At 38.5% G+C, this 12690-nt stretch overlaps 1 protein-coding gene across 1 annotated transcript; it reads left to right on the top strand.

Annotated features, from left to right (window-relative positions):
• Nucleotides 1-257: 257 nt before the first annotated feature.
• Nucleotides 258-12588, top strand: LOC105003931 (C-type lectin domain family 2 member H-like). The gene is made up of 5 exons (XM_010861387.1): nucleotides 258-475; nucleotides 7567-7695; nucleotides 8990-9165; nucleotides 9727-9833; nucleotides 11382-12588. The coding sequence occupies exons 1-5, from the start codon at nucleotides 397-399 to the stop codon at nucleotides 11515-11517; spliced, it is 627 nt and encodes a 208-aa protein (XP_010859689.1). The 5' UTR covers nucleotides 258-396; the 3' UTR covers nucleotides 11518-12588.
• The last annotated feature ends 102 nt before the right edge of the window (nucleotides 12589-12690 follow it).

Raw genomic sequence — 12690 nt, 5'->3', positions numbered from 1 at the left:
TAATGTCTCTGCTTTTTAATATGCTGTCTAGTTTGGTCATAGCTTTTCTTCCAAGGAGCAAGCATCTTTGAATATCATGGCTGCAGTCACCATCTGCAATGATTTTGGAGCCCAAGAAAATAAAGTCTGTCACTGTTTCCATTGTTTCCCCATCTATTTGCCATGAAATAATGGGACTGGATGCCATAATCTTAGAGTTTTGAATGTTGAATTTTAAGCCAGCGTTTTCACTCATTTTCATCAGGAGGCTCTTTTGCAATAAGAGGTGGAGTCTAAACTGAGAGGTTGCTAGTTTCTTTTCAGCCAAATGTTAAAGTAAGTTCCTTTCAATTCACATTTCCTGCTTTGCAACGACTGAGAAAAGGTACCACCAAATCCTTTTTTTCAAACAGAAACATGACATCAACAGAGGTGTTTTTGAAAATCTTAGAGACAGACCCTACCTATAGAGAGAACACAGAGGCGTGGAGATCTGGTAAGGTTAAATTGATGAACTTTGACAAAACAAAACGGGAGTTGGGGAGGAGAGTTCTTATACTACTGATCACTGACAGCATAGTAGAAATTGTGCTTTAGAGGTATCAGTACTTCACAGTTAACCTCCATAGAAGGAGAGATGTTTTGAGGGACTAGAAGTGGGTGAGAGGACAGGTGTGTAATTGTTATGTTAGTTATTCTGCTACTGGATATGTTACTTAAATATTACTGCACAGTGAATTATGTTATAGGAGGTTAAGAGAAAAATGGTCTGTGGGTTTTGTTTTTAATTAGTCTTCGTATTTTCTCCAGGTTGCTGGCTACTTGCATTCTGGCAACTCACATTATGATGTTAAATAACAGATGATTATATCCCAGAGGGATGGCAAACAGACACCAACAATTGTGTAATACATAAACTAATAAAAGTTACCCATACCTCCTATATAGCACAGGGAACTCTGCTCAATATTATGTAACAACCTAAGTGGGAAAAGAATTTGAAAAAGAATAAACACATGTATATGTTAAAAAAAATTAACCATGACACTTATGCTGTAGTCTGTTTGAAACTAATAATAATATATTTGGAATCTGTTATTTGTTAGACACAGAGCTACAAAGACAAATTGTATTTAGACCCTGCCTGCAGGGCTTCATCATCTCAGGGACAGACAAATGAGTTACTACAATTTGATGCGATTTGTACTACAAGGTATTTAATAAAACCTAGGGAATTGGTGATGGCTTTACTTGTGAAGTGACTTTTGATCTGGGCTTTGAATGAGTAGTCACATTTTCTGGAAGAAATATGAGTACAAGTCAAAATTTTGTGTTCCAAAAAAATCTAAATAAATATAAAAGTATATTTTATTACCCTTGGGGATAAAACTGTCCTGAAAAATTTTCTTTTGGAATTAAGGGTAAATGTGATTTTCAGTGATATCGTTAAGTGTTTCAGATGAAATCTATTGAGGCTCATTTATATGTTCAAATGACTTTCCCTTTGTCTTTCCCTCTGGCTTTCTCCAGCTTTTCCAAGTGGTTCAGTGGGTAAAGAATCTGCCTGCAATTCAGGAGATGCAAGTTTGATCACTGGGTGGGGAAGATCCTCTGGAGGAGGGCATGGCAACCCACCCCAGTATTCTTGCCTGGAGAATCCCATGGACAGTGGAGCCTGGCGGTCTATAGACCATGGGGTCACAAAGAGTCAGACCTGACTGAAGTGACTGAGCATTCATACACTGTTTCTTTCTTGCTTTATGTCTCTCTCTGTCTCATGGGATCTGGTGTACTTCTGTGTTCTCTCTCTCTCTTTTTTTTTTTTTTCATTCTCTGGACTTTTGATTATAGCACATCTTCAGCTAAGCTTTATATCATCCTACTTAGAATACATTACCAAAGTAGTTTATATAATGTGTCTTACCAGAAATTTTCAGAAGTGATCATAAAAATGAAATGAGCATCTTTTAAACATAACCATTTTAGTTAAATTAAGGGATTTCCTGGTGGCTCAGATAGTATAGAGTCTGCCTGCATGCGGGAAACCTAAGTTTGATCCCTGGGTCAGGAAGATTCCCTGGAGAAGGAAATGGCAACCCACTCCAGTATTCTTGTCTGGAAAATCCCCTGGAAGAGGACACCAGTCTTTTCTGTTTATTGGAGTCTAAAGGCAAGAATACTAGAGTGGGTTGCCATGTCCTCCTCCAGGGGATCTTCTGGACCCAGGGATCAAACCCGTGTCTCTAATGTCTCCTGCATTGGCAGGTGGGTTCTTTACTACTAGTGCAAATTGGGAGCTGAGAATTAATTTATTGTTCTCTAAAGAGACTTTGATAAAATCATGAATAATTATTGATTTTTAAAAAGTCACCTGCAAAAACTGAGACTATTGGTGTATAGATCCTTTGTAATTTATTTATTTCTATTTTTAAAAATTTTAATCTTTGATAATTTAAAAGCAGATGTAGAGTTTGAAAGTAGGAATTGGACCTAAATCTATCCACCAGCAAATTCTTTAGCATTTTTAGTTTATATTAAATTTGATGATAAAGAGAAAGAACATAGCTTATGCATGTTTGTTCTTCAGTCCAGTAGAAAGAACACTTTTTATAGCTTTTACTGAACTTCTATTTTCTGCTAAAAATTTGCATTTCCTTCTTTCTTCTCCCATTCTCCCCTCTCCCTGAACTTTACTTTTTATCTGGGACAATCGGATATTGAGGTTCCTGAAACACAGGGCTCGTGCTTAATGCTTAATGCTTAAAGCAAAAGTTCTTGCCAAATGTTGATGTTTTACTACCTAAGCCACGTAGGCGAAACTACTTGAGCAGCACAAAGGTGAAATCTATTTTCTTTTAAATTTAAACTGTCCTTGTAAGTTAAATAAGTTTTCTAGGACATGAAAGTAAAAGTTAAAACCAGTAGACCAGTAATTATGCTCCAATTAATATAAATAAATAAATTTAAAAAGCAAGCATCATTCAGTTCAGTTCAGTCACTCAGTCATGTCCGACTCTTTGTGACCCCATGAATCGTAGCATGTCCGGCCTCCTTGTCCATCACCTACTCCTGGAGTTCACTCAAACTCATGTGCATCGAGTCGGTGATGGCATCCAGCCATCTCATCCTGTCATCCCCTTCTCCTCCTGCCCCCAGTCCCTCCCAGCATCAGGGTGTTTTCCAATGAGTCAGCTCTTCGTATGAGGTGGTCAATGTATTGGAGTTTAAGCTGTAGCATCAGTCCTTCCAATGAACACCAAGGACTGGTCTCCTTTAGGATGGACTGGTTGGATCTCATATATTAATGCATCTATATGGAATCTAGAAAAATGGTACTGATGAACGTATTTGCAGGGCAGGAATGGAGACACAAGGGAAGGCGAGTAGGACAAACAGAGAGTAGCATGGACATATATACACTACCATCTGCAAAATGGATAGCTAGTGGGAAGCAAATTGAATATTCAAATTAGCTTATCTAAAACTCACATATTAGAGTTTAAAAAGGATCCATTTACCCACTTCCAGCTCTTCTCTGATAATGTAAAATTTAATCCAATCCCAAACAGAGTTCCTTCTTTGTTTATCAGGTTTTGTATGAGTCTCTGTAAATGAAACAGAAGAAATGACTGAATATTGAATCTGTTTATCTGTTGCTGGTTTGCATTCTTATGTTCATCCTCTGAAACCCAGTTCAAGTATCACCTCTTCTAAGAGGCTTTTCCTGACTCCCTGTTGGAGTTAATTAATCCTTATTTGTGATATTTCTATTTGTTCATTTATATATTACTATATACAAATGTTTATATTTATATTGTTGTATTCATTAAATTATATTTATCTTGTTTACATGTCTATTTAGTCTCTCAGATTGTGAGCTTCTTGAAGTCAAGGTTGATATTTTCATCTGCATAGAACCCTTAAGGCTAAAGCACAAAGATCTTGATGTGGCTAGAAGTCAGTGCTAAGTTGTATTAAAGTATTTTACTTAATTATTTACCAATTCTTCCTGATCTTGAATAAGCAGTAGACTGGATTCTCTTGTGGAACAGTCAGCTAGACTGTCATTCCAAGGTTTGGAAGCTTCAACAAAATACAAGCATTTATCTCGGATTTGTTGCCAATGCATTGGGCATGTTAACAGAACTGGTCTCTCTAAAGTAAGAAAAGAAGGGGAACAATAAAGTAAGAAAGAGGAAGAAGAAATAAACCCTATGTTTCTAACCTGTCCCCACCCCACTAACACTAACTACGCATGCACTAGTCGTCATAAATTCAGGAAAGACTTTGATCATCGCTGTGAGGACAATTATGTATTTAGAATTTAATATAACTGTGACGCTTTTGAGACCATTGTTCATTCTGCTACTAAGATTTGAAAAATGGTGACCAGTTAAAACACTAACAGACAGAATAACTTGTTCAAGTCCACACACGCAGATGGTGATAGAGACAAAACTCTTTCTAGGATTCCTTAAATTCCTCACCAGTGCTCTTTCTACTCCATGGACAACAATATCAAAATCATCTAAAAAATACACGAAACAATATACTTGAAAGCAAATAATAATTCATAAGTTAATGGCAAATACCATGGAGAAAAATTATAAAAACACTCTAATGCTAAATTATATATTTGCCTATTCAGTTCAGTTCAACTCAGTTACTCAGTCTTGTCCGATTCTGTGAACCCATGGATTGCAGCATGGGGCTTCCTTGTCCATCACCAACTCCCAGAGCTTGCTCAAACTCATGTCCATCGAGTCAGTGATGCCATCCAACCATCTCAACCTCTGTCATCCCCTTCTACCTCCTTCCTTCAGTCTTTCCCAGCATCAGGGTCTTACTTTGGTCAGGGCTCTGTGATGATCTAGAGGGGTGGGATGGGGGGTGGGAGGAGGCTCAAGAGGGAGGGGATATATGTATACTTATAGCTGATTCATGCTGTTGTATAGCAGAAACCAGCACAACACTGTAAAACAACTATCCTTCAATTAAAAATAAATTAAAAAAATAATAGTCATCCTTTTGGTATACACTTTTAGTTTTGACAAATACATATAGTTGTGTAGTCACATCACGATCATTATAAAGAACAGTTCCGCCCGCACCCACACCTTTGTAAACATTGCTTTCCTCTCTGTCCACCCTTTGATAAAAACTGATCTGTTATCTTTTCTTATACTCTTGCTTTAGAAGAATGTTGATGGAGTCTGACTTTTTTCACTAAGCATCGTGCATTTGAAATTCATCCATATTGTACTGTGTTATCAATAGTGTAGTTTTAAGAAGGAGAGATATTATTTACAAGGACTCCTGCAATAGTAAAAATGCTCTAAAAAAGGTCCTCATTTTATAAATAGGTCAAGAAGTGGGTTGGACACTTGTGGGGGAAGACAGCATGAACTGTAAAGAGTTGATAATAGCCTGAAGTTAGCACTTCCCACTTTGTGCCAGGGACACGAACTCATGGTCACACATGAGCTATGATGCATCTCACTTCTCTTTTTAGAGCTTGTTTACATTTTCAGGCAAGCCAGAGTTTGGGGATTTGGATGGGAGAGTGAGCCTCACTAAAATTTAACAAGCCAAAGAAAAATAAGAAATGAGCAATTGTGAATATAAAGTCAAGTTTTTCTTTTCTCCTAGTACCAAGTGGTATTTATTTATCTTTCTATCAGCTGAAGGATATTTGAATTGTTGCCAGTTTTGGTGATGATGAATAAAAAGGTAAAGCGAAAGCCACTCAGTTGTGTCTGACTCTTTGTGAGCCCATGGACTATACAGTCCATTGAATTCTGCAGGCCAGAATACTGGAGTCAGTAGTCTTTCCGTTCTCCAGGGGATCTTTCCAAGCCAGGGGTCAAACCCAGGTCTCCTGCATTTACAGGTGGATTCTTTACCAGCTGAACCACGAGGGAAGCCCGATAATGAATAAAGTTAATATAAATATTCAAGTCTAGGTTTTTGTGTAAATGGAAGTTTTCATTCCTCTTGCATAGACACCAAGGGATTCTTACATTGCTAGGGCATATGGTAAGGGTATGTTCACCACACCTAACTGCCAAGCTGTTTTCCAAAGTGGCTATACAGTTATATTTCCAACAGTTCATGAGAATTCCATTTGCATCTTTTCTTCCCTATCACTTAGTTTTGTTATTTTGTTTTACTTGCCACTCTGATGCACACATTGTGGCAGCTCACTGTATTTTACTGTTTCCCTAATGACTAGTTATCTTGGTTTCTTGATTGGTGGCAGCCAACAGGGAAGTCACAGGAGCTGCCTAGGGCTGCTAGATTCAGCAGTCACTGGGGTGAAAGGAGGCCTTAGTTCCCAGAAGCCTGCTGGGAACCTGGTGTCACAGGAGTCACTTGGGTCACTGGAGCTGGCAGGCACCTGGGAGAGGGGGGCCTTGGTTTGTGAGTCTGCAGGGAGTCACACAGGGCTGCGGGAGCCAGAAAGATGGGGAAGGCAGATCTGGGATGTGTAGTGAAGTCAGGTGCTGTTTTACTCCCCTTTTCCCATGGGGAATGGGTCTCTCTCTCTGCTGGACTGCCCAGTCCTGAGGGAAGGGTTTTGGGGGCCTGGTCCCCAAGAGTTCACCAGGAGCCAAGTGTCACAGGAGCCCCACCTGGAGCAGCTGGAGTTGGCAGGTGCAGGGGGGAGACAGGAGCCTGGGCTCCTAGATGCCCACAGGAAGCCCTGGGTGGAAGCTGTCTAAGGCTGCATTATCTGCCTGGAATTGCTAGAGTACACAGGAGCTGGGATGAAGCAGGGGATGGGTGTACCTGGTGCTCCTTGCTCTGGGGAAGGTATTTTTAATGTGCAGATACTTTTCAAATTGATATTTCTACTGGGAGGAGAGTGGATGTGACTTCGAGAAACATTTTCACTTCTTTCTCATCTCTTTGCCTTTTTAACTTTTGCCTTATTTACTTTTCTTACCTTATTGGCACTCATAGAAACTCCAGTAAAATGTTAAATTAGATTGGTGAGAGCAGACATCCCTGCCTTGTTCCTGACCTTTGGAGGAAGGCCTTCACTTTTTCACCATTAAGTATCATGTTAGCTGCCCTATTTCTATGAAAAGTGAAAGTTCAGTTCATAATTTGTTGGGCTTTTTTATTTTGGATGACATACATTTTTCCATATTTTATGTCATACTTATTGACATGGTCATATCCATTTCTCTTCTCTTATTCTGTTAATATGATGAATTATAGTGATTAATTTTCTAATGCTCTTCTCAGAACTTCTAACCAAATTTATTATTTATGGAGGTAAATCTGGATTGTTTGTATGTTTTGTTTTCATTCTGATTTCTACTCTTTTCGTTTCTTACTCTCTTATTAGCTCTTCTTCCAATAACTGGAAGACTCTCCAGGGGAAAAAGCTTCAGTTTCTCTTCTCTCTAGTCGCTTTGGGGCCATGTCCATGGCTGTCTGTCCTGGACATGGACCTTTTGTGAGAGAGTTTGGCGATAGGGGAGGTGAGGTACAGCAGACTTTATGTGTTGATTCTGTGATAAATTTGTTTTTCTTTCTAATACCTCCATGAGATTGAGATTATGACATTTGTATTTACAGGCAAAGATCTCCAAAAGAAATGCCTAGCAATTACCTCTTCTGTTACACCTGCCAAGCTTTGCTGCTGCATCCTGATTATTCTTATACTTGTAGCTCTAAATGTGGTGACACTTTGCGTTCTTCTGGCAGGTGAGTTACCTGTTCTCCAAACCGTACCATGTTCTTTGCACATTCACATTGTCAATAAATATTTATTGAGCTCCATTATGTGCCAGGGTGTGTGAAATGCTTGAGGTGTATCAGTGAACAAAACACTCCTATTCTATAAACAGCAGGAAGATGCAGATATTATAATATAGGGTAACAGATTGAGTTGAATGTTAAGTGTCCAGGGCAAGCCTCCTTGAGAAAACGACTTTTCAGCAAACTTGAAGGAGATGAAGAAGCCATTGGGTATGTGGGGAAAGCATTCCAGATGGCAGGAACAAGTAGAATGAAAGGAATAATCTCCTGGCAGGTTTGAGGAACAGCATGGAGGCTTTCCTCCATGCTGAAGGAGGAAGGGAATGAGGTGGAAGTAACAGGCTTAAGCAAGGTGGGAATGAGGAAGAGTAACGGGCTGGGGGTCAGGGAGGTTACAGCCTAATGAGTCAGGTAAAAACTCTGGCTTTTAATCTGAGTGCAGTAGGGGGTATCAAGAAGAGGGAAATTGTAGGAGAGGAATGCCATGATCTGAATTTCATTGTAGAATAATATTTTGACTGCTACATTGAGAATCATGTAATGTGTATATTTATTAACATAATAGTTTTCATAGAACATTCTATTCTAAGGCAAATCCTCAATATAATAAAATCACTTGGGAAAAGCCTCTTTCACTAGTTTGTACTCAGCAAGTGATCACGGATCTCAATATTCCATTTTCCCAGAAACCAAAAAAGGAAAAATGACCTCAAAAGACTTCTTTTGGCAAGCAGTGAAGTGCAATCAAATTTCCAAATATTGAGTAACAGTTGACATTTTATAAATGACTAAGGCTGATAGCATTCTAAGAGGCATTAGAAATACACTTGAGAATATGTTCCTGGAAGTAAAATGAGAGAAAATTATGTAGTGGGTGGTGCCAAAATACATATAAAGGAAAACTATTCATTCAGAAAAACAGACAAATTTGGGCTTGGAAAACATTTCTAAGAGTCTACCTATAGAAAGTAGCCCCTGTTCAGATTTTGAGAAAAGCAAAAGATTATTAGCCAAGGCCATGAAAGTACAAGAGTCTAGCTGTTCTTTGGCCATGCTTTTCTTCAAACCCCTCATTTTGGAATTTTTTATGCTGTACCTACATATACATGTACACCCGTGTATATATGTATATATACATATGTAAAAAAAGACTGACCTCTCAGGGTGGTAAGTGTAAAAATAGATAAAAGGGATGAGAAAATTTATTTGTTATGCTTCACTGTGTCTGTCCAACTTTTAGTGAGAAGCAGAGAGACAGACTTACAAGTTGTGTATGTCACCTGCCCAAAAGGATGGATTGGATTTGGGAATAAGTGTTTTTATTTTTCTGAAGACTCAGAGAATTGGACATTGAGTCAGATATCCTGTACTTCAGTGGGAGCTGTTCTTGCTCAGTTTGAAACTGAGGAGGAGCTGGTAAGGAATATTTTTGGATCATGTTCTTTGTTAAATACTTAGCCCCTGAGAAGGATATAGGCCGCACAGGGTGACACCTGAAAGAAGAAGAAGGATCCCATTCCAGGCAGACTTGGGGCCTTGGAGTGCATATTAGTGCCTGATATTTCTTGGGCATGTTCTCTGCCTGGAAACCTGTGAGACAAATTAGACACATTCTCTCATGTAATCCTCATAGTTAGCCTTCAAATTAGATATATTGTTCCCATTGTAAAAAAAGAAGTATGGTAATCATGTAATTTACCACCCAAACTGGGACATTTTGGGGAGTGAAAGGGACAATATTATGTTGGAACCTGGGACTTTCCCAGTCAAGTTGAGATGTGTGATCACTTTAAGGTAATTTAGGATCAGACACATTTGCGTGACTTAAGCTGAGAACTGGGGACTAGTCTTCTCCCTTCAATGTCTAAGCTTCTCAATCTTACCAGGCTGTCATCCAAAGAGAGAAGGCTGGGGGGAAGAGGACTCAAGGGTAAAATGAAGGAGACATGTATTTTTGCTTTCTGTGTTTTATAATAGAACTTTCTGACAAGATACAAAGACATTTTTGACTATTGGATTGGCCTTAGCAGAGAATCATCACATCATGCTTGGAAGTGGACAGACAACTCTAAACTTAATGTCCCGTAAGTTTTTAGGCTGCCTTCTATTCTATGTAGTTATGGGTGTGAGTTGTATTTATGGGAATGTAAATTTAATATCATGGAAAGTTTCCTACACTATGATGTAAGAAATAGAAGTCCTTTGTATGCTCTTCTGTTCATTAGCAGTGCCTTTGGGAAAAGTTTACATATCATGTTTTCAGTTGAAATCTTTAGCATGATGATGACATTAGACATAGTTCTTCTGCTTTCACGCACTGACTTAAACTGTGCTGAAATCCATATTTAGAATGTAGAGAGAGCAGCTGAGGTACTCTGGGGTCCTATAGTCTTGGAAAGCCACTGAAGAATTGGTATCCACAGACCCTCAGTCCACTCTGCCAGCTGCTGTGTTATTCCTAAAAGGAATGTTGTCAGGGACCCAGAGGGAATCCCTCCTGTGATAATTTATCCCTGGAAGAAACTTAGTATCTGAACACTTCAGTGGAGAGGTCTTAACCGTAACCATTACACTGGAGCAGACAGAATAAAAAGGGGCAATAGCTTCCCTCAATCAAAGCCAAGCCCATTTAAGAATTTACTAGTAAGTACATAATTTTATTTTCATATGTTTATGAAGCAGGTCAAGAGAACACTGAAAATCATCTTCATTGAAGGCCAATGAAAATAATTAATAAATGATCAAAAATAAAAGAATAGAGAAGAGTTTTATTTGAGCCAAGCTGAGGACTAGCCTGGAAGCCCACCTCCCAGATCACTCTGAGAAACTGCTTCAGAGAAACAGGGTTTCTAACCCAGTTTTATATTTTGTCAGAAGAGAGAACATTAAACAAGTCAGGGTCACATTCCTTCAAGATTTCAAGGATATTTATTTTTTTAAAAAGTATAAATTTATTTATTTTAATTGGAGGTTAATTACTTTACAGTATTGTATTGGTTTTGCCATACATCAACATGAATCCAAATGAAAAAAATAGACCAGCACATACAGAGCGGGTCAGTATGGCCTTGGCACCTGGGAAGGGAGTCTTATCATTGAAGGAGGACCAGCACTAGTGTCCCCAGAAGAGAGACATTTAATTTTTATTTTTAACATGGACATTTTTTATTTCTGGTCAGTGTACCCTTTTCTTTCGTCATTAAAGCAAAAGTAGAATATATGTTTGATAGGCCACAAACAGGCTGTTACAGATGGCCTAAAATTCAAGTTTACTCATGTGTAAGCCAGAATGACTTCCCTATCTTTCAATATATGCAAATGTCTTTTATCTCCACCCATGGCAGCAGTTCACCTGGCTGCAACAGCAAGCACTAAATAACTAGTCAACAACATAACTGGATTTGGGATGGGTGATGATAATCTGATATTCAGGTAGGGAGTATGAGAGTATATAAGGAACTAAATACAAAAATGATGTATATATATTATACTAAGAAGCCATATGAAGACAGATTTTCACTTTTCTCTGGTTCACATTAAAAATACCTGGAGTTGGGGTGTGGAAGAATATGAGGAGGAAAGAATGCAGATGTCCAACCTGTGCTTTTTAATATTTTTGTGTTTGGTTTTAGATTTGTCATCCAAGGAACTGGAGAATGTGCCTACCTGACTGACTCTGGAGTTAGTAGTGGCAAGAGATACGTAATTAGAAAAAGGATTTGCAGCAAGACAAATAGTAATGTCTCCATATCCTTAGATGCATTATAAATTACTATATATAGTTGCTGCGGTACTGCCTGATCTGCTGAAAATTTATCATCAAAATTGATCTATAATATTTGCTAACAGCGAAGAAATAAGCTATTCTTGAATGATACAGGGATTTGGAAGAGCATAATTCTAAGTGTTAAATATTGTATGTGCTAAGTTGCTTCAGTTGTGTCTGACTCTTTGTGACCCTATGGACAGTAGCCCACCAGGCTCTTCTGTCCTTGGGATTCTCCAGGCAAGAATTCTAGAGTAGGTTTCCATGTCCTCCTCCAGGGGTTGAATAATATGAGTTGATACTTTTATTTGAACCCGATAACTGTGAATGGATAGAGAAGCCTGACATTCTGCCGTCCATGGGGTCACAAAGATTTGGACATGACTTAGCGACCAAACAAAAAATATGAATGAATTCCTCTTTTGTTACATAGACAGCACTTTTCTTTGCAAACATGGGACCATAAAAATGACTATGATAGCTGAAACCATACAAAATGTTAATGAGAACTTTATAACTGGTTAACATATTCAAAATTCTCTTACTATCAGTTACAGATATATAGGGAAATTTTCAAAAGCACTAAGACTAAGGACTCCCTGGTGGTCCAGTGGCTAAGACTCCATGCTCCCAATGCAAGGGGTCTGGGTTTGACCCCTGGTCAGGGAACTAGATCTCACATGCCACAACTAGAAGGTCTCATGTGCTAATGATTCCCACATGCTGTACAACAAAGTGAATCAGCTGTACAGCACATGGAATCTTTAGTTGCACCATATGGAATTATACTCCAATGGGGAAAAAAACAACAACTCTTTAACGCAAAAAGCAGAAAAAAGAAAAAAAAATCACAGAAAGTGGCAAAAAAGAAAAGATTCCACATGCTGCAAGGAAAATTGAACATCCCATGTGCCATGACTAACATGTGGTGCAGCCAAATGAAGTTTTAAAAAATTACCAGGGCTAACATTTCTTTTAGATTTCGTATTTTAAAACAGAATTTGAAACACTGAAAAAAAGCTTTTTACACTTATTCTCAGTGTTCATGTTTTTTTTTTTTTTCTCTAATTTTATTTTATTTTTAAACTTTACATAATTGTATTAGTTTTGCCAAATATCAAAATGAATCCACCACAGGTATACATGTGTTCCCCATCCCGAACCCTCCTCCCTCC

The sequence above is a fragment of the Bison bison genome, unplaced genomic scaffold (assembly GCF_000754665.1).
Source record: "Bison bison bison isolate TAMUID 2011002044 unplaced genomic scaffold, Bison_UMD1.0 scf7180017857784, whole genome shotgun sequence".
NCBI classification, from domain to species: domain Eukaryota; kingdom Metazoa; phylum Chordata; class Mammalia; order Artiodactyla; family Bovidae; genus Bison; species Bison bison.
This window is presented reverse-complemented; position numbering and strand designations above follow the sequence as displayed.

Bases quoted from the DNA above. Each gene is read 5' to 3' on its own strand.
- LOC105003931 (XM_010861387.1), top strand. From the start codon at position 397: ATGACATCAACAGAGGTGTTTTTGAAAATCTTAGAGACAGACCCTACC. The intron at 476-7,566 runs GTAAGGTTAAAT...TTGTATTTACAG, and splicing joins CACAGAGGCGTGGAGATCTG to GCAAAGATCTCCAAAAGAAA. The intron at 9,834-11,381 runs GTAAGTTTTTAG...GTTTGGTTTTAG, and splicing joins AACTCTAAACTTAATGTCCC to ATTTGTCATCCAAGGAACTG.